The sequence below is a fragment of the Rattus rattus genome, chromosome 11 (assembly GCF_011064425.1).
Source record: "Rattus rattus isolate New Zealand chromosome 11, Rrattus_CSIRO_v1, whole genome shotgun sequence".
Lineage (NCBI taxonomy): Eukaryota > Metazoa > Chordata > Mammalia > Rodentia > Muridae > Rattus > Rattus rattus.
In genome coordinates this window covers 38,533,400-38,556,266 of record NC_046164.1, presented here as the reverse complement: position 1 = coordinate 38,556,266, position 22,867 = coordinate 38,533,400, and the positions used below count along the sequence as shown (strand labels likewise).

Genomic DNA, 22,867 nt, shown 5'->3' with positions numbered 1-22,867 from the left:
TTGGCAGTTATTGAAGTTCCATTCTGAGGAGTCTTGGACTGTGAGATAATACATTGATTTTTTTACATACCTTCCAATTCCTCTTTCCTAGGAAAATGTTGAATAACATTTGTTGAATAACGCTGAATGTTTATATCCATGTTCCCCAAAGTATCTTCTTTTGTCAGAGACTAAATGGTTTTCCTTCTTGATTTTCAAAATCTTCTCTTTTGTTAATTAGAATTTTATTACCCATTATTTTAAAGTTGAACTATTAGGTTAACAATCTTACTTCCATAGACGCTTTCTTCTCTATCATGTCTTGCAACCTATTGAATTCCTTCATGTTTCTGTGACTGTGACTAATACCTGACACATAAATTATACAGGAAAAGGGATTTATTTTTAGCTCAGAGGATTTAATTCAAATTTGGTTGGATCCATTGCTTTGGGTACAAGTGAACTAGAACATCATGGCAGAGGGAGCATAATGAAGAAAACGAAGAATAGGAGAGTCCGAGAAAAATAGAGGGGGAAACTGGAAGAACATAGAGACACACAAGGAAAGAGAAGTAGAGAGAATGTAAGATACAGCATCAACAGCTCCATGAATTTAAACCTTTTAACATACGATCCTGAGGCTGAAACTGCAGGAGGAAATTATATCAGTATCTCTTTAGCTTACCTCAAGAAAACAATGCAAATTCATAATTTTATGTTTTTCCACCAAAGGTATTTATTGCATGCTAGTGTCCTTTTGTGTCACTTTGCACCCGTCATTGTACAAAAAAGCAAAGAGAGAGGATCCAGCAGAAAAACTGAGATTCAAACCTCAGGATGGAACGCATTCCTGGGTACCTTTTTGGTTTCAGCCTGTTGTGTTTACCATGTAGGAAAAACATTACTTGGGAAGAAAGGAATGAGAGCTAAAGATAAGACATGGCTAACACCAGCTGGCTGCGACTAGTTCCCCTCCTTTATGGAACTGGGAAAGATATCAGCCTATACACAAAATGCAGCTTCCATGGAGCCTCAAAATAGAGCTTATATATTGATTAGTCTAAGCTGGTTTCGTGTTGCAATCTGCAGTGTTCTGTTGAATGCTTTCTGAAGGTCTCTAGCTTTCGACTCTGGTTCAGATTGCATTGTGTTCGAGATACATTATCTGAACCAGCTTAAATCACAGCGCCGTCGTTATCGGTTAAAGGGGTAATTAGGACAACTCTGTTATAGTCTGAAGACTAAATAAAATGATGTATAGAAATGGCCTTACACACAACCTTACGCATTTGATCCTGAGAGAGTGAGCTCATTAAAAAATACCTTTAGGAATTAAAAGGAAAAACAAATGACTTGGAAAGTAAGCAAAATTTAAAATACAGCACCATCCAGGGGTCACTTGCTTTCAACAGCATTTTTCAAAGACCACATTGTATATTCTTAATCCCCCGAATGTGACAATTTCTCTTAATTACGTGTCTACACATTTGCACACACATTCGGTCCATCGTTATATTCAAGACTCACCCACTGGACTGTAGCTAAGTCTTTAATGAGTCACTAATGAACATCTTAAGCTTAGCTCAGCATTTGAAACAGTCCTAAAGAGTGTTGAAAAGCTGTTCAGATTACAAAGCTGTGGCTTTTAATTAGACTGGAGACCCAGTAAAAGTTCCCGTCTTCACTCTTCTTCCTATCTTGAGGACACCAAATAGCAAGTGGCAGCTGTAGTCTCATTTTGATATCATTCGCCATATATGACGTTAATAGGGCTAAATTCTATCGGCTGACTTTGAGATATCGTTGAACTGAACAAACAAAAAGAAAACAACACGAAAACATTACAGTGGCATTCTGCGCCGTTTCATTCTTTTCCTCTTGGACTTAGATGACTTTAAAACAGATTGATTTTGTTGTTGCATCAGAGAATAACAGATGACAGGAGGAAAAATGATCCAGATACGATTAAATCATGTAGGTGGGAAAAAAACCAACAACTCCCATACTTATAAAAAGAACACGCAGTCTGCTTTCACACATTGCCAATTCTCTCCGAGCTGTTAGAGGCACCACAGAAATAGCAGTTATAAATATTACCCGAATTAGATCGAGAGTACTCTTTACTGGAGCACTCCTTAAAAGTCAACAATGGCGCGATTTAACAGTCATCTGTTTTGCTCCTCTTTCCCTCCTACCTCCAATAGTGAAGGTGGTGAGACCATGCAGAATGTTAAGGGCAAATGATTTTATTCTGTAGATAAAATTTGAAGTAACTGGCTGATAAGCGGCTCCCTCCGGGAACCCTACACAATAGCTTAAAAGAGGCCCTTTAGAGCCTTCGCAAGGAACTGGTACTTGGAATCACTGTGATATAGCATTGTTCTTTGTTGTATAGGTTATGGATTGTTGTTGGGTGCCTTGCATTGAGACCCTGCACACACACACACACACACACACACACACACACACACACACACACACGTTGCAGTAATTATTTAAAAATGGAATCTTCTATCCCATGCTAGTGCCTGCACCATAGGGCCTCATGGCATCTGCGGGATATTTCCATCTCAGTCAGCAGAGCATCTCAACCCTCTAAGCTCCATTCCATCTCACACGGCCGTCAGCTACTCTCTGTGCCCTGCAGCCCTCTCTCTCCCCATCTAGTTTCCAAGGCAGGTCACTGCCATGCCAGTTTCATACACAGACCGTCTATCTCGTGTCTCTCTTACTGTGGACTCAGTTCACATTTCCAGCATCCACCCCCTGGTCCCAGTGGTGGCTACCCTCTCATAACTCCTGCCACTGCTCTGTTTATGTTTCCAGCATCCGCTCCCTAATAGTTACGGTATAAACTCCCAACAACCCGTTAAAATCAAGACTCACTAAGCTGTCATGTAGCACTCAGATTTATATGTTAAGTTCTCAATCCATAATATGTCCACACAATAAACTCACAACCAATTGATAAAGATATAATCCTCCCACCTAGATAAGAAAAGTTGACCTATAGAAATCCATCCCTTAAGAAATGTTCCTAACTGCCTATGTCAACTTGAGGCCATCCAGATCTGGGTCATCCTTCTCTGCCTCCATCTTGGTTCTCCTTCTCTCCTCTTCCCTCCCACCTTACAAAAATGTTGTCCCCACCTTACTTTTTACTGTCCAATTACAGACCTCGAGTTGACCTGTGCCAGCCCTCACCTTCTTATAGACATCAGCCTATGTCTATATAAATATAGATATAGATATCGATATAGATATAGAGATAGATAGATAGATATAGATAGACAGATAGATAGATATAGATATAGATATATATGAATCAATTTTAAACATATGTGTCCAATAATAATAGTATGAATGTACCGCAAACATGACGTAATCAATCAGTGTGACATTTTAGCTCGTTAGCATATCTGTCATATTGTTAACTGGCACTTAGATACTCGTTTTGTGATTGTGGCAACCATGAGGGTGAGATGCAGGTGGCAAAAATCTCTTGCTACCTTAGGTTTAAAAAAAAAAAAGACGGACAATGACAATATCTGTATTCTTCTCAACTATTCTCAGAGATGCCAGCCTTGATTTAACAGAGAGACAGAACTGACTAACGAGGCTGCATCTGTGAATACATGCATCGTTTCTGCTCATTTTGCCCACACATCAAGGCTCAATGGCAGTATGATTGAAGAAGAGTACCACAGCTGGCCAGAATCTTAGAGAAATAATTATATATGTATATATCATATATACACATACATATATCATATCATATATGATTATTTACACGGCTTCCATAGCATTAAAAATTAATTATTATTCCTGAAGAGGGTAGCAGATGAAAGAAATCAGGATTCTAGAAAGAGAAAAAACATTCCAAAGCTTGAAATCTTTTTCCTCTTTTTAACCACGAATTACAATCTGTTTGTGTTTTGTTTGCAAAGAGCAGGTGTTTTTAGTTGGAAAAGAAACATTTACAGTTAGATGCCATTCCTTTAATGAGTAAGATACGTAATAAGCATTTTTGTTTAATTTGAATGAAAATAAATCTGTCTTTTGGGGCAGAGCCAAATGTATAAATGAAATTTATTAACAGAATTTGCCCACTTACTCCTGTTCACGAGGGTTTTGAGGTTTGTGTTGTAGCGCTGCAACTTAGACAGTTGATATAGTAAGTTGTAATCTCTCCTTATTTACATACCTTATTGCATTAAAGTATAATACCAGAAGGCAAGCTAAAAAAATAGTTTCTAAAAGTTACCTTCCAGCACCCCAAATTAATCTCGCCTCTAGCTTCATTTACAGAGAAGTGTGGGACCTTGCCACTATTTTCCTGTCTTACAGGACTTTTGCAACTTCTTTTGCCTGTGTCCTTAGTCAAATGGTTATTTTGTTTCATTTCATTGTGCAAAGCTAAGTTGTTGAGAAGTGTCCGGGAATGGTTCTGAAAGGCAAATAGTTCTTTTCCCCACACAGGGTGTATCTATTCTGGATGGAATGATTCTGTCTAGAGAGAATCCAGTGAGTTAGACGGGCACAGACTCGCTCAGGATTGCTGTAAAAGTTGCTTCATCATAACAATGGAGGACAAGTCATCATCACTGAACTCTTATCTTTAAACATATAGAATTAAAACAGATTTCTATATGTCAAAAGAAATTTCCACTCTGGGCAACCTTAGTCAGGTGCTTTTGTGACTACGTTTAGATATTACTATGAGGCCTGTAGAGAAATCATGCAGCAATTGCATATGCCTTAGAAAGAACGTGAGGAAAAGTTAACCTTTCATATGTGTGATACTATGGTGCTGGAGAACAAGTATCTTTCAGGTTTAGAGACAAAACAAACAAACAAACAAACAAACAAACAAACACTTTGTTTTCACAAAAACTAAAATGAAAGCAAAGCCCCAGTGGGGAGAAAGAGGCAAATTCAGGATCAAGTAACGATTGCTATTCCATCTACTTCAACATATACTTTTTAATATTCGGTAAGCGATTTCCTGTTAGCTACATAGTACTGCTCAGACTAGTACAGGAATGTTCTTGACAAGTTACTAACTGCTAAAAACACCATTATTTTGAGCAACTGTAAAGTTTGAAAGAAAAAAAAAAAGACAGATCAAACTCATCCCGCTACAGATGCAAAGATACTGTCAGACTGTCAGATGGTCGACTGAGGGGAAATTCAAGCCAAGATCTCACAATGCTTTCTTACATGCTTCTTTCCTAGGCACTTTTATGACACGTTCATACTTCCTTGCTTCATTCCCTAGACCTCTGAGCTGAGCTAGAATCAAAACAATGAAAACAGTGTTCTGAGGTTGAGGCAGCACGTGATGGAAATCGTAGAATTTATAATCAGAAACCTTCTAGTTTAGTTGGGGGGAGGGAGCAGGTTTTTTTTTTCCTTGAACCTTGAGGATCAAATTAATACAGGATGAAAGGAAATTTTAGAAGAAAGTAGGAGAGAATATGAGGGCTTTCGATGATGCATTCAGATATGTAGGGAACACCTGGAGGATTTGCGGGGAAACCAAAATGAGAAACCAGTGTGCACTTGACAAGTAGACAACTTCCCTCAAAGCCGATAGTTTGAGGAAAGGGCTAGGCAGTAGGCAGAGTGAGAGTTCATGTGTGGTACTTCCAGGAGATGACAATGAGGGACAAAGAGCGTACAGGTTGCCATGATAGCTTCAGTATAATACACTGTAAATTCTATATGCCTCATACTTACTTAACTAATAAAAGGACACTGTGAAGGATAGCCTAAAAACCCAGAAATGAGTGGTCTGCATGAGGCATCCTTAGTTTGGGAAAAGTGATTCGCTTCGAACCCAGGTAGTCTCTCTTACCTCACTGCCTTTGAAGTCCTCTCAGAAAGATCATAACCATTGCTTCACAGCCTACTGTTTTATTCAGCTTGAAGCTCAAGGCGACGACTGAAATTTGTTTAGAAGAAGCAGCTAAGTAATTGGCTATCCTGAGGAGAAAGGAAAGCAGGAATGATCACACTTCTTTGGAAACAGTGGGCATCTGTTCAAATTTCTTATTTGATTTCTTTTTGAAATCATAATATAATTATATCATTTCCCTCTCTCCTTCCCTCACAGCATACGCTCCCAGACAGTCTTTCTTGTTCTCTTGAAAACTCATGGCAGAGTTTTTTCACCAATTGTTGTTACACGCATATATGCATTTGTGTACACATACATGTTCCTCCTACATATGTTCTAGAAACTGCTCTGTGTGCATTATGTTGCTTGCATGTGTTTTACAAGTCAGTGTTGATTTATGAACATGTATTTCAACCAGTTCTCATATTTTCTGCCCATCATTCCCACTAACCACCTTTTCTTCCTTTTTCATTCCCTTCTTCCTTTTTAATTTGGAAATGATCCTTTCCATGTCCTCTGATCGGGTTACGAACTCACAAACTTCCTGATTCTTCCACTCAACTACAGAACTGGATACCACATTTCCCTCTAGTGCTCATTTCAATTTTATATTCTACACATAAAATAAAAATGCCAACACTGCCTTCAAGAGCAGTTTAGTTCTTTAAGACCCTTAATTTTCTTTTAGTTTTTCTGGTTTCCGTCGACATGCAAACAGCATCATGAAACTATCCTAGAAAGACATCCTTAAATTGACAGGCAAAGCATAGCCACGACATGAATAATCTCACCAGTCCACTATACTACACATTAATAATCTTCATATCTCCTCTGTCCAGTGTCTGGAGATGATCCACCAGGAAGGCAGAAGGGAAGTTCTTAAGTGGGGAAAGCAGCTACCTTAGAAATGATAAATGGCAGCAATCAAGCAAGAAATCGGTGACTTTATAATGAATAGTAAATATCATTCATGACTTAAGCAACTCAAACTTGAAAACCGCAGACACACCACTTTAAACCAATGGCTCTTTATCAGTTATGTGATGCTTTAATAATTAGAATGAAACTCATGTTTCTGCAAAGGTTAAAAAGAAGCACGCTGTACATACGTTTCCTTATTGCCTCATCTAACTTATCTGGTAGCCATCTTGAAACTTTATATACAAGTTTCAGAAACCATAGTTTCGAATGCATATGTAGGAGACCGAAGGCGAAAAGAGAAGGTTGCTAAGAACCGAACATGTTCATGCCACGTGTTCGCCATATTTTTCATCAAGACTTTGAAAAAATTCCCTTTCTCTTTAAAAATCCAGAGAAGAAATAGAAAGGCACCAAGAATGTGGAGCCTGTCTTCAAGTATCCAAAGACCACCTTATAACCCTGTGTAGAACTTACACCAGTGGGATCTAAGAGGAGAATCTAGTATTAGGGACAGGAAGAGTCTCTGCTTCAAATGGGAATGAGCCCCAAGGACAGTGTAAGCATCTGATTACAACTTCTACACATCAACGCTGGTGGGTTTTTAGCACGGGTTATTACTAGTGCATGAGGTAAGGAATTCTTCTATGTGTAAGACTCCAGAGGATTGCCAGAGCTTTAACTGTGGTTGTTATTTTGATGACTGAATCATGCACTGGTTCTGAGGAGCACAAATCGGACGTCTAGCTATACCTGAAGCATTTACATCGGTCGAAGTTCTAGAATACCTTAAGCATAGCATACGCAATATTTCTTTTTAAAGATAAATATAGTTACAATTTGGGGTTTTGCTGCCACTCTAAGGTGACTCTGAAGACTGGTGAATTTAAGTGTGAACATGTTGTGTCGTGCACACCAGAGTCCCATTTCCTCCAGCTTAAGACTCATATCATTTTAACTTCCTCTTATTGTTGTTGTGATTGTTGTTCAGACCGTGTCTAGGAAATTAAGCTCTTCCCTCAGGCACACGGGCTCTTGTGTGAACCCCATGGCTTCCTGCTTAGCTCTGAACTGTATTCATCTGGAGAGCTCATGGAGTTTGGAGTTCCGGACACAGTCGAGTTTGTCACGTGATGCTGATTCTATCGCATGCGCATTTTGATCAGTTCTCCCTCTCTGCTGTAGAATAGGGTTTTTTGTTTTGTTTTTTTGTTTGTTTGATTGGTTTGTTTTGGGTGAATGTTTGACATCCCCATTCAGAGGAAATCCTTGGGTTTTGTTTGTTTGTTTTGTATCTTCCCATGTCATTGTCATTTTCTTTCCTCCCAATAATTTATCCTAGACAGAATCTTTGAATATGACTATGACATACCGAGGTCCACTGCTGGCAGTTGCTTACTCTCTAGCACCCAGAACCGTTCTCCTTGACTTCTACAAATCCTGAGACAGCTGAGCTTTCTCCTGAACAGTTCAGGGCAGTTCCACATAGCAGACCTCTGTCATAGCCCCCAGTCCTTTGCACTTCTGCTTTCTATGACTTGTGTCATATGTTGATATAGTGTTTTTGTTGTTGTAAGCTCAGATCTTATTAAAAGAAAATCTCTCTTTGAGTTTTACCCTCATGAATGCCATTCTTAAAGCTTCAAATACAGACCTGCTTTTCTACATTTATATTTTCTGAGGACTACACATATCTATATGGCTTTTTTCCCCTTCTTGGTGTGTATGCCTCAAGGGCTAGGCACTAGCTAGGCCAGTGGTTCACCAGTATGCCCCTGAAGTCTGCTTTGTCCACAACACTGTCCTATACATTAGCATCAAGGAGGAGCCCACTTGAGATTCGAACACCATATTTACATGTCGAATGAATGAAATCAAGCAAATTCACATCCCCATCATTTCAAAGGGCTTCTATGTTAACGTGGCAAAGAACAAAATCTGTCACCATCATTACTGCAGAAGCTTGTAGAGTGACATATTATAGAGCACACTTCCACTAGGGTCTTGACACAGAGTGGTTGTAAAAATATTCAGAAACATGTAATTGTAAATAATTCCATAAAATATCCAGAGTTCGTTTTATTATCACTGGGGGTATACAGGAGAAGGCTTGTGAAGTCAAATTTAGAAAACATGCAGTGAAACATTCTAGAAACCAATTGTTCACAGATTTTTACTGTCGCAGGTTCTTAAAGAAACTGAAACCTTCTTTTTGACACTTTCCATGATGTAGCTGATCAGGGTGCCGTTTGAACATTCTTGGTATATGTTTTATTAATGGTATATTATCCTGGTTTAAATGTAAATCATCATTTTCTATCAGTGTCATGGGCATAAAATTTAGAATATTCCAGCAGGTGGACTTTCTGAATTCTTAATACTACCTTATTTTTTTTCTGTAAAGGTTGTATCATTTTGTGTGTTGTAATTACACGGATATATTCTTAATGTGCAAGTAACACAAATCAAGATATTAGAACGCTACTTTCTAACCTTGTAGTAGATGGTTACCACAAAGTGCTTTTTCTATATATCAGCCATATAGAATAACAATATGTCTTTAAAGATGAACCTGTATTAGTTAAAAATGAATGTATAGAGTATAGTGTTTTGCTCTGTAAATCATTTGCTTTCTATTGACAGGTAGATTTCATTATCTTTCTTATTAAGTAATTACAGTAAGTGTAGAGAATTGTGTGTCTTGTTTATCAATTCATCATAACGAAACCGTGTACTTAAGGTAGCTCTGCTTTTTTTTTTCATAGCACATAATATATGATTGTTGTGTCAACTTTTTAAAAATATCATATGTGTATAATTTTTTTATCGTTGTCGTCCTGGTCTTCCATATTTATCCATTTATGTAATATGCAACATTTGTCAGTATAAATCACTGTGTATATAAGTGGCAAAAATGTGTGTATATCTTTTCACATTAATGTCTGTCACAGCGCCTAATACAGTACCTTTCAGAAATGTTAGCATAATGACCAGAAAACATATAAATAAATCCAAACCAGCCATTTAACTGCATCAGAACCAAACAAATTAAATAGCGAAAAAACAACAAAACCCCTTTGTCTTACCAAACATTTTTATATAAAAACTGAGCTTCCTAGCTAATTCCTACCTTCACACTTGGGTGAATTAGTGCCCATAATTTGTAACCCAAAGTCCTGAGACTATTAAAATACAGAGGACATTTTGTAGGTAACTAGCTTATTCAGTTTCTGTTATTACGTTTTGTCTTCTGATCACGTGAGGAATCAGCTGAGAAGTATTTCTCTTTTGGTAATAAAGATAGTGTTTGTAATCAACGGGACAGAAGAAGTCATTGCTCAGCCCTAGGTTTGTCTGAGTGGGGCTCGGGGTGGCTGGTCCTAAACCCGAGTCTGCAGTAGAGGCGTGCCTTGGGGATGGCTTCTACTGGTCTCCTCTGAGGCCTGAGTAAGCAGGGGTCTGATGGTGCGCCCTGCGGTCCCCGCAGGTGGCAAGCACAATGAGAGACATCCAGCCCTCGCTGCTCCACTGCGCCATGCTGAGCACAGCCCAGGAGGCCCTCTCCCTCCCAGACATCTTCTTCAGCAGCCAGCTGCAGAGCGCTCTACAGCTCATCGAGGACAAGGGCCACGTGGAACTGCCAGAGGAGTTCGCGGACCCGGTGCCCCAGGAGCACAGATTGCAGCCCAAGGTGCGGCCGGCCGGAGGGGGAAAGGGCTGGGGTGGCTGGGCAGGGGCAGATGGGAGGTTCAATACCAAGCAACTCAGTCTTGACATATTACATTCTACATTGCTGATGGCCTATGTTTCCTTCCCACGGGACTGACTTAAACAGCTAGTTTAGCAACGCATGCCAATTCAGCTTTAGAACCACAATATTACCTTGAAATATTTTTGTTTAAGATGTACGGTTACGATGGGAGCCTGGGAGGCCGATACATACCTGTCTGTCATTCCAGCACCATAGAGATGAAGACTGAAGGGTTAGTGTCCAAGGCAAGCCTAAGCTACGTAGTAAACTTTCAGGCCAGCGTGGGCTACCTGAGACCCTATCTAAAAAAGAAAAACCAAACCAAAGGAAGGAAGAAAAATTAAGGTTGAGTTAGCAATACTATTTTTGCATTATTGCTGGAAGCTTCAAATTACCTTTGTAGCAAAACATTTAGCTAACTGTAAAATTTCTAAGACTATGAAAGACAAGCAGGCAGGAACATTTCTGATCATCTACTTTGGAGAAAAAAAAAAGTCTCATCAATAGGACCTAACAAGGTTTTGAAAAGATTATGATTAAAGTGTCTTAGTAAGAAATTATGCTTAGTCAAAGCAGAAACCTCATGGAAAAGCTAATAATCCTGTGAAAATTCTGGAACGTACTTCTGATCTGACTCCCCAGCTGGCAACCCTATTGAGTGACGTCCAACTATTGAAACTCCACTGAGGAACATTATATAAGGTTTCTACAAAATTAAATACTCTTTTCCCCAATACTGTATACCATACATTTCTTTGCTCACAAAACTCCGTAGGATAGTCTTAGCCCTGTAATTTCATCTGGGGAGCATAACATTCATATCTTTGTATGATATAATGGAAGACATCCTGGGGAATATTTGGCCGAATACCATGAATTTCAAGTTAGCCTGTCTACCCTGTAAGTTTTTCCAAGGGATAGAAATGTAAGAAATCCAAAGGGTAAGCGCATATCACCATACTAATTGTGATTTTTGTCAGAGACCCATTGTGGCAACATAAAGTAGAATGCTTTGCCTTAATACAGGAATTGATAGAGGAACATCATAAATCCGTTTCAGGGGGCTGGAGAGATGGCTCGCTGGTTAAGAGCACTGACTGCCCTTCCAGAGGTCCTGAGTTCAATTCCCAGCAACCACATGGTGGCTCACAACCATCTGTAATGAGATCCAATGCCCTCTTCGGGTGTGTCTGAAGACAGCGACAGTATACTTACATAAATAAATAAATGAATAAAAAAATAAGTAAATAAGTAAATACACTTTTAAAAAATCCATTTCGGATTGAAGAGACCAGTGAGAGTTACACTCAGTTCTTCAGACCTAGTGAGCACCGGAGATAAGGGCTCAGAGAGCACTGGGCTCACAGCGGCTTTGTGTGTTCGGCCAGCCTCTGCCCTCAATGTGCTCCAAGCTGCCCTTTCAAATTATCATTTCTTCTTTGGAGATGTGAGCAGGGGCAGCGGTGATGGCAGCAAGACTCAGGTAGATGTGACTCCAGCGCGTTGCAAATAGCCAAAGGCAGGGCGGCATAATCATTTTTCCTGTTTCCGCTGTTACCCTTTCAGATGTGGCCAGCTCTGATTCGGGCACATTTCCATTCAATCAGAGCACGAGTCAGTGGTCATGAAAGTTCAGGGAATTTTCTTTTTTTCTTTCTTTTTTTTTGTCGTTGTTTTTTTGTTTTTGTATTATACAAGAATGTGTCAAATAAACATCATTTAGTCCAGATAACCAGTATTTATTCATTGGGAATTTTTACAAGTCATTAGGAAGAAAGCCAAAAATAAAATTTAATTTTACTGGTCAAACCTACAATTACTTAAATCAGGACATAGGCGCACAAGCAATTTTACCTTCTCATAAAAATTAAAAATATAGGAAATGGTTTTCCTATGTAATAACTCTTAGTAAGAGTTTTTTATGCTTCGATCGTCCCCAGTTTTTATTGTTTTTAGTTATTTCATAACACTTCTCTATACCAGTAGCCTTTGATGCCTGTGACATGTATGTCATAGTGCAATATAGTTGTGGGTTTTAAATCACACATTTCTAAATGAAAAAAGTCTTTATAAGAGAGTTATGTTGTATTCTATTTTAAACAACGGTGGAAGCGGAGGTACTGTGCAGATCGCGCGGAAGCTCATAAATGGAGGGTATAGGCTGAGTGACACAAAGGCAGCTCAAAGAACCATACAAATCCATTACGGTTGGGATCTGTTTGGAAAGTTGCTGTCCTGTGAAAGTAATTTTTCAAAATGACAGCAAGACTGAAGGTCATTTGAAAATGTTTCCCACAAGAAGAGTAAAGAGGAATAAGTAAATACAGGGACATAGTCCTTCCCCGAAGTCAAAAGAGAACACGCAGCTAGAGCGCTTAGCTAGGTATCTAAAAATAAATGGAAGTAAGAGATTCTTATGATGCCGAACTCTTCAGCTTGAGAAGACATGGCAGAATTCAAACAAGGACATGTCAGGGAATCCGTGTTCCTTCTTTATCCCTTCATGTTTCTCAAAGTGAAAGCAACAAGCTCTTGGAGGATGAAGACGTTCTAAAAATATAGCCCTCTGAGATGAAAACACCTTAAGTAATGAAGCCAATATTCACGCGATCAATCTGTGCCTTAAAAATATAATTCACATTGCCTTAAAAGTAACCCGAGTTACTTAGTCTGTAAATAAAAAAGCACAACATGCTGACAGAACGGTAATGGCCTTTTCACCCTTTTGGGATGACATTTTGACATTTGTCCTTAATTTATTTGACATTTTAGAGTTAATAAAAATTAAGAGCTAATGAGGGTTTGGATTCACAGAAACCTGGAATTCTTTGTATAGTAAAGAGTGAGCGTGTGTGTGTGTGTGTGTGTGTGTGTGTGTGTGTGTGTGTGTGTGTGTGTGTGCGCACGCGCATTCACACATGTACGGGAGAAAGCTTTAAGCCAATCCCAAACAAAATCCAGATAGCAAAATAAACATTCCCTAGATCAGAGAGGATACCAAACATGTTTTGAAATATTTTTATTCATTCCTTTGGAAATTCAGACAATATGTTTTGATAAAAATCACCTGCTACTACTTCCCCAAATCCTCACACATGTTCTACCACTTTCCTACCCTCCCCCCAACTTCATTTTCTCTTGTTGAAATATTTCATACAATCTAACTTATGCTGCCCATAAACTCCTGGGTATGGGCCATTCATCCACTGGGCTTGTTATACCTACCAAGAGTCACGCTCTCAGAGAAAACTGATGGTCCCGCTTCCTCAAAAACATCAGCTGACCGTAGCTCCTCCATTAATGACAGAGGCATATGAACTCCTTCCTGTTGCATGTCAGACTGTTGACTGGCTTTACCGTACCCATTTCTTCTGTAGTCAGCCACAGGTGCTATGAGTTCATGAATACAGTAGATGGCATATACAAAACCTTCTGGCAGACAAGTGCAGCACAGAGGCAAAGACAGACACCGATATCAACACAAAGGGAAGTTCAAAGTAGTTGGACCGTCAAGTCCAAATGAGAGTTTCCCAACACAATTCTAAAAAATTATCCAGAGAAAATGAGCAAGGATCTGATCAGAAAGACCAGGACATTATATCATAAGGAGGTTGGCATTTTTTTCAGATGGCAGTGAGGAAAAAAATGTGCCTATTGAAAGAATTAAACAAGTAATGGCATATTAAGAACAAAGACAAACAATAAAACGAAAACAATAGAGCCTTGGAGACAAGACGGAGAGCTACAATGACGCACGGGAAATATGAGCTACTTGTGTTGGTCCTTCTGACTCCAGGAAGGAATGTCCAAGGAGACAATGTCCATAAATGTGGGCAAGGGGGTGAAGGTGTAGTTCAGTGCATAGCATCCAAGAAACCCTGAGAGCTATCTTCTGAGGCCCAGCCAATAAGATTTAAAGATTCATTGTGTATGCACGTCAGAGAAAACACAAGGAAGAAAATGACTACTTCTGATTTAAACGGTTAAATAGGAGTTCTCCATCTTACTGAGACAAAGGCCACAACTGTAGAAGGTAACATTAGTAAGGCATGATGGCATTGCCAAGCAAAGTCATTCTCAGTAAAAAATAAAAGAGAAGCAGTGTTGTTAATAGCACGGTTTTGGCCAGGATAATAAGATATCAAGAACATCTGGTATGATTTCATTCAGGTCTTCCTTTATTCCCCTGTAATGCCTGGCAGGGAAACAGGGAAGCCATGATTAGGACTAAATTTTGAACTTTTCTGTCTTCTCTTTGATTATTTAGTATCTGGATGGTGTTTCTGTGGCTGTTATTTTGTTATTTTTGTTTGTTTGTTTGTTTGTTTGTTTGTTTCATTAATTTTGGTGCCAAGTTTCTAGTGAAAATCTGGCGAGCGCCTGGAGATCCTTCTGCTCACATTTGCTCTCATTTAGCATGTAACATAGCACTCGCTTCAATAGAATAATAGCCACAAGTAATCTCCACGGGTCTTTCGAGAATTCCTCAGAAATTAACCTTGATTAATCTCTTGCCTAATTAAAACTGATTATTAAAATAGCTTATCCCTGGAAGACAGGATGAAGTGGTGCTCTATCTTCAGGAAATGGTTAATGTTCTTGTTGGTCAAGCGCTTTTAACATAAAACCTCTATTCACAAAGACTGTACCTTTGTGAGAGGTGTCCCTAGCTGTGTTTGCGACGCTCGCATGATTTTGCATGGGAGGTGCTACAATGACTAAAGCGCACACAGTAAGAGAGTCAGACATTCTTCTGCTGTGTTACTTGTAAAACCACAATTTGGGAATTCAGCCAGTTTCATTGGACACCACCGAGCCACTAGCTTCATAGAGCAAGTCGTAGATACTAAGATAAATGAAGAACTTAGTCAACTGCATACAAAATGCTTTGAAACCTCCAACAGGCAGAATGCTGATGAGAAAAGGCTTATAGTCAGGCAGCAACATTTTTCTTAACTTAGATCACATCCTAGCAAGTACATTCTTCAGTCACTTGCATACCCTGTGTTGATGGCTTGGAGGTATTCTTGAAGATGAAGTGGTGTGTACGTAGTAGCCATAATTAGCCAAAGAACAAAGGAGGGAGAAACTCATTATTTTGGCGTGCCAGTCATAACCCTCTACCCCATTCCTTTGTCAGACATTATCTTTTTTGATTAGAAGGTCCTGCTTTATGAATCCCCTTCAGTTCAGCAGCTAAACTTGATAGATCATAGAACAGGCATATTTTCCCCTATTTTCAATTATTCTTGTTATGCATTTTCTAGGGAGGATTCCAGGGAGGATCTTAGATGCACCTCAGGATGCACCTCAGGTTTCACTATGTAACGTTGGCGTTGGCTGGACTCACTTTGCAGTCCCCTTCCTTAATCTCTTGAATGCGAAGACGTCAGGCATGGATCACCACTTCTGAGTAAAACCAGGGCATGGCGCTGCTTTGTTTTACGTGTGTTGGCACTGAATCTGTAACCTGACCCATGCTTTATTGGTGCTTCACGGTGGACATGTGTCACCAGCCTGAACACAGTTCTAGACAAGTGATTTCTGCCTTCCTGCTTTTGAATTAAATAAGTCTGAAAATGCGTACATGCCTGAGAGAAAGAGAGAGAGAGAGAGAGACAGAGACAGAGACAGAGACAGAGACAGAGAGACAGAGACAGAGACAGAGAGACAGAGACAGAGAGACAGAGAGACAGAGAGACAGAGAGAGACAGAGAGAGACAGAGAGACAGAGACAGAGAGATATCAGATATTTTGGGTAAATATCCTTAAGGATTTTAAGTTTTCCTCTGATACATTCCTTGGGATAAATGAAACATTGTTATTCTCTTTCTTTATGTTTTGATTACTATTTACCAGGCCAGTAAGGAGACCAGTTTTTACTTCCCACAATCCTAAATGGGGTGGGGGGGGAACATACTCAATGTTTGTATTTACTGTAGTTGAATCTGACACATCTAGGTGAGGTCTAAGAATTCCTGGGGAGATAAGAAGATGACAGAGATTGTGACAGAAGAACAGAGATAAATGTTGCCTTGGCAACAGGAAACCTTCTGTTTTACCACCTCAGCCTTTTGGATATAACTCAAGCTGTAAGAGAATAATATAATGTGGCCTTCAAAGAGCTGTGTTAGCTTTCTTGTTTTATATATGACACTTTAATATTATTTCAGATAGAGCCCCTATTCACATTTATGTGTGTCTTCCGGAGATCCTCACGAGTCTAGAGGGGACTACTATTGTAATAGTTTGAAAAATGTGTTCTTTGCACATTGCTCTTAGAATCCTCCTGTGTACCTATCATATGTTTATGTGGGAAGAAGAGACAAATGTCTCTGGAGAAATAAAAGAGGTATTAAGATTTAAACAAAATGTGTTGTGGCCCTAAACATCATTTGAAGGAACTTTTTAGGACCTTGTTTTTGTTTTTGTTTTTTTTCATATAATCTAAATGGTGAAGGGTTATATCCTATTCAAAATAAAGGTATTAGTGAGCACAAATTTCAATAGTGTAAATTTTTCTTTTATTTCCTGTGATGGAGGAATGAGAGGAGAGCCATACCCAAACTGTGTGAGCCTGGATTGTTTCTCTGTTCTAACTATCCCTAGATCTAGGTCTAGAAGCTCCTAGCCTCCTTGCATGCTAAATCTTCCAAGCTGACTGATTCAATCCAGCCTCTCAGTGTCTCACTGAATTGCTCTACTTGGCCTCATAGTCACGCCTCCCAACATTCTATCTTCTAGTTCCTTCTCCTTCTCTGGCTTGTACTGTCTTCACCTGGGTCTAGCTTGTTCTCTGGGTCACCTGCCTTTGTAAAACAACCACACCTTTGTCTCTCTATGTAGCTCTTAAGTAGTCTTAATTTTTAATAAAATGGAACAGACAATATTTTTTATTTGTTTAGCCCTTATATGTACTTGTTTTCTCTTTTTATGAGTGTGTGTTTCAAAATGCTTACAGTGAGGATGTTTTTCTTTTTGATTCAATATTTGTGTTATAAAAATCGAGCAGTGGGTCCGGGGGTATGCTTGCATGGACTTTATTCTTAGCACTTGGAAGCAGAGGCAAGTGAGTATGTAAAATTGAGGCCAGTCAGTTTTACAAAGTGAGTTCTAGGACAGCCAAGGCTACACAGAGAAACCATGTCTTGAAAACATAAAAAAGAAAGGAGGAGGAGGAGGAAGAGGAAGACTGGGAATTGGTGTTAACCTTTAATATGTTGACTTCAAAATGTTTCATGTCTGAAACCTGATCAGATTCATGTTTTCGTTCATTCTTAATTGGTTTCAGCATCTGCCATGTTGTGAGAATTGTGGGTATGTTCCAAAAATGCAAATTATGTATAAAACTATGACTGGCTTTTGACATTTTTGATGTTGTTTTAGGATCAGGATATTGGTTTCTTGGAAAACCTTTCTTTGAACGCTATCTTGTCGTATAGGAGAGCTGAAATATATCTCATGCAGGGGAAGTAAACCTTCACTGTATTTATAGAACACGATGAAAATGACAAGACAGGATAGGGCAAGCCAGAGGAGGGCGGGCAACACAATCAGGACAGAACTTTTGTTTTCCTTGCTTGGTGACCATCGTTTTGTCTTCGCTGTTTTCTTTTGATGAGTTCACTGGTACATACATGCAGAAATAATAATATTTTTATGTTATATTTTATTACAAGTAATATCTCTAATGGGTAATTTCATATATACAGTTCATTAAACTGATTATCTTTCCTCAAGTGCCAAAATGTATAACAGAAGGCACATGAAGATTTTTCAAAGAAATGATTTATTTGGACATACTTTTGTTTAGATTGAGGAGAAACAACAAAGTAAAACAGTGGGTTTTTTGTTTGTTTGTTTGTTTGTTTGAGGTATGCTTGTGGGTTGATGGCCAGAATAACACATCGAACACAACTGTGGCATATGAAGTTCCTCTCTAAATTCTCTTCCTGTCTTTACTAATGACACAGTTGATGTTCAAAGAGGGGCTGGGTAAGAAAGGTACACAGCTGGCCCCCTAATGTCGTGGAATATGGTGTCAGTGAAATGAACTGACACACCCCTGGTCTATTACAAAGCTTTATCTATCCTACCTGCCCCATGTCCATAGGACAATTTGTGTGCACAGCTAGAAAAATGGTAGAGGAGGCTATTCTGATGAACCGGATAATGGGAGCAAAGCAACAGCAGGAGGAAACGAGCCCATTCTTAGCCGAGGAGACTGTAGCAGAGTGGACAGGAGAAGAGGAAAGATATAATGGGGAAGAAAACGTGCAGATGGGCTGAGGCCTCCTGTAGAGGATGACTTATGTGCCGGGTTGGAACTTTATACATCATTTTTGCCTATAATGGAGATTCTTTAAAAACTCCTAATTAGAGTTATAGTTTAGACCCAGTCAGGATTGTGGGGAAAATTCCAGTAGAGAACTTGAAAGTAAAAAGTTGCTTATGTTGTTGCTGAGGGACAGAAGGTAACGATGTTACAGGGGGCAGTAGTCATGGAGAGCAGAGGAGTGAGGCACTGTTGAGACTTTGACTCTTCTGTGGTTGGCTACTAATTGGACCTAGAGCGCAGGGAGAGGAAAAATCAAAAGTGCCTGGTTGACTGAGTGGTATCGTTCCTAGAGTTAGGACTTCATGAGACACATTGGCTTTTTGGAACTGAGTGAGGAGTTTGATCTTAGAACTATTGGGATAGGCATGCAAATATGAAGCAGATAGGGAACCATGCGCATCTGGATATCAGTGGGTAACTTAATCCTTGCAATAAAAGTCAGGAATGTCTGGAAGAATCCATTAAATCATTTAAGTTGAGATTGCCAGAGCAGAGCGCAGGCATGAACAGATCCTGTGGATCTGTTATGTAAGGGGGGAAACACTGAACGCAGCACTGCTGGAAGCGATTCGTTAATTAAAGTGAAACTCGACATTTGCCAGAGGTTGACTCCTCTGGCAACCTTTGCTGAGTCTAATCCAAAGGGAGGTCATCCATCAGGACTAGACGATGGGGAAGCCTGAGCTGGGTGGATGAGGAAACAGGAGTGCTTCTGACACTCGCTCATAAATGACTGCCCCAGTGACCTTTCTCAAATGCCCTATGTAAAGGAAGAGCCAACAATGAAGGGTTAGGTCTGTAAATGACAAACAGAAAAGTTCAAACAGCTGGTGATTCGCTTCCTTTTGCAATGCCCTGCTTCCTCTCCGTTTGATCATTGACCAATGAGCAAGGCATAAGGGCAAAGCTCAAATGAAGAAGTGTGAATACCGTTCAATGAATTATTAAAATTGTCATTCTGGGAATGTTTTAATCTTTTAAAATATAAGAAGAGACTCTGGGATTATTCTGATGAGATGTGGAAATTAGCAAATTAACAACAGACCATATAGTGCCATAAGTTGTGAGTTTATGGTTAACAATATTTAAATGTAGTCTGTCTATAGCAACATCTAAAGCCAAACACACACACACATACACACACACATGCACACACACACATGCACACACACACATGCGCACACACACACACATTCACACATATGCACACACATGAAGAATCCTTAAAAGATAATTTTAAACTATAAGAATTATACTATGACAAAATTATCTAATACGATCAGTTAGCATGCTGAGCCTCAGGGCTTAGGGTATAACTCAGTGGTAAAATGTTCACACAGCATGTAGAAAGGAACCTAAATTATGAATTAGAAATTTTTATTTTCTTATACAAAAAAATTTATATCTCCTATTATTTCTATATTTAATAATACAGACACTAACCTTTCTATTCTCTAAAACCCCCTGATAATTATAAACAATAGCAATGAACAACATTGATTCTATTTGATGGTGTTTCTCTCCACTTTGTCGCTCAGTCTAGCCTTGAACTTAGGATCTTATTACTTCTGCTTCCCTAGGGCAATGATTCCTAGTGCAAGACCCTATGTCCATTTAAACTTTTGGTCTTATTTGCGAAAATATTTATTATGATTTTTTTAAATTCTCATATAGCCTTCTATGTAGGACCACCTCCCAGGGCATAGTCAAAACAAACAAACAAACAACACAACACCTCACAACACCACAAAACCCTGAATCTCAGTCTCCTAGATGCTGTCCATTAATTATTACCTATTTCTATTGTAAGCGATTAGACATTTGATCAGTAGAACCATAAATAAGGCATAAACACCACAGAACTCTCTATTGTAACTTCAAAGAATCCCCCCGGGTGAAATATTACATCTTTTGTCTTTTTATTTTTTGCTTTGTTTACTCTTTGCACTCTTAAAGAATATTTTTGCTAAACTAAAATCTTAAGGGGTGGAGCTAATCTATGTTTTCATGTTACAAAATGTGTCCCTCTGGCAAGAATGTGGTGCATCCATTTTCTACCACATGATTCTTGTTTATGGCTTCAAAACAATCGCATCGTATCTATTTGTCACAATGTCCTTATCCAGGCCTCTGCTGAGGAACTCTATGTTGGTTCTATTACCTACCCTTGTGAGTAGTTTTGCAATAAACTTAGATGTGTAGGTGTTTCTGTGACATGTTGACATTGACTGCTCTAAAAAGATACTCAGAAGGAGTTTGGCAGAGTAGGATAGATCCATTTTTAATTTTTCGAGAAGCTTCCTTAGTGGTTTTCACAGAGTCTGTACTGTTTTAGATGGACATGAGAAGTATGTTAGGTTTCCCTTAGTCCGTATTTGAGTCAGATTTTGTAGTTCGTTTGTCTTCCTTAATGGCTGACATCCTAACTGAAGATGAACTTTCAATGTCATTTTGATTTGAATTCCTCTGGTGGTGAAGTAAAATTTATTTGATGAATTTATTTCACGTTTGCAGTTCATCTTTTGTGAACTGACTGTTGATTTTATTAGTCCATTCATTAACTGAGTTGTTTGATTTCTCGTTTCTTGCTTTTATATGTATTCTCGACATTAACTCTCCATCAGATCTGTAGCTGGCCAAGTATTTTTTTTTTCTATTCTATATGCTGCCTCACAGACCTCTGTTCCATTAATTATATATCATGTCAATGGGTTACTTATCCCCCCCCCACATTTTTTCCTATATTTACAGAGATTAGAGTCAGGGCTCTCTACACTAATGGAGTGTCCTACCTACAAACGCTCAGCCATTTTTCTTTATTCTCAATATATCTTATTAATTCTACCTTTGTCTCTCAAACTAAATGACAGTACAGTAAATAATTTAACACATATGATTTATCTACTTATTTTGTATGTTGTATTCAGTCATACATTGAGTGTTCTCAGTTACAACAGCGACGACATACTGCATGTGTCGTAGGCTGACCATATGTACTGACTTGTAGAGAGATGATAGTGACTTTACATATAAGCTGTTGTTTACTACCTACAAAACTATGACATGAGGAAAACTATAGAATATCATATCTATATCAGTGGAAAGGAGAGGCTATAGGTAGTCTTTGCCCAATCTAATATTATTGCATATTTGCCGAAACAGTATAAAGCTATTATTAATTTGAGTTCCGTCTTAAGACTCCTACACTTAACAGTGATTTTTGACTTTTTGTTTCTTCAAAAATAAACGTGTCCTAGGTGCAAGTTTTGTGCAAAACTTTATGTTTTCACTAATTGCACTGAAACATACAAAAGAGTTTGCAGCTCATACATGTTTAATTTTAGTGGAGTTTATCACTAAAAGACTGAATTCAGGAGTCATCTAATGACTTTCAGTTCACCCAATTCACATTATCGTAATGTGTACATCAAAAGAAACAGTTGGCAAAGATGTTTATTTATGTAGAAATCAATGACTAGTTTTCGGTGTGGCATATTTCCTAGAGACGATGAAGCTGTAGATGGTTTGAAAATAATAGGAGTTACGTAAGTTACATGAGTCTTTCAGACTGTGGTCGAGATATTACCTGCAAAGAAAGAAATTTCCTGCGTTGAGAAACTGTCAAGAGTAGGAGTGTAGGCAGAGACAGGTAGTAAAATACTGTCATATGCATGGCTATTGCTGTCTCCACTGGTCACTTGCTCCATGGGGCTCTTTCTAGGTCATAAGGAAATAATTTACCATAGGGCTGGGATATAGCTCAGTAATAAAACACATGTGAGAATGCAGGAAACCCTGTGGTTAGCCACCAACATACACATATGTACACACGCATGTCCCCACACACCACATATATACACTTATGGACAGAGACAGAGAGAACAAGCTAGCATTTATACATGGAGTTTACTTTTAAAGCAAATTAAACTCCGTGTGTGTGTGTGTGTGTGTGTGTGTGTGTGTGTGTGTCTGTCTGTCTGTC

General features: G+C 38.9%; 1 protein-coding gene across 20 annotated transcripts in view; it reads left to right on the top strand.

The window, feature by feature from the left end:
• Adgrl3 (adhesion G protein-coupled receptor L3) overlaps positions 1–22,867 on the top strand; it is a 492,285-nt gene that overhangs the window by 9,825 nt on the left and 459,593 nt on the right. For 16 of the 20 annotated variants that reach the window (XM_032916815.1, XM_032916818.1, XM_032916798.1 and 13 more), the window contains exon 2: positions 10,284–10,487. The exons of the other annotated variants lie outside the window; for them this stretch is intronic. In XM_032916815.1, coding sequence (XP_032772706.1) covers positions 10,284–10,487 — 204 coding nt within the window. The remainder of the gene's footprint in view (positions 1–10,283; positions 10,488–22,867) is intronic. 20 annotated transcript variants of the gene reach the window in all.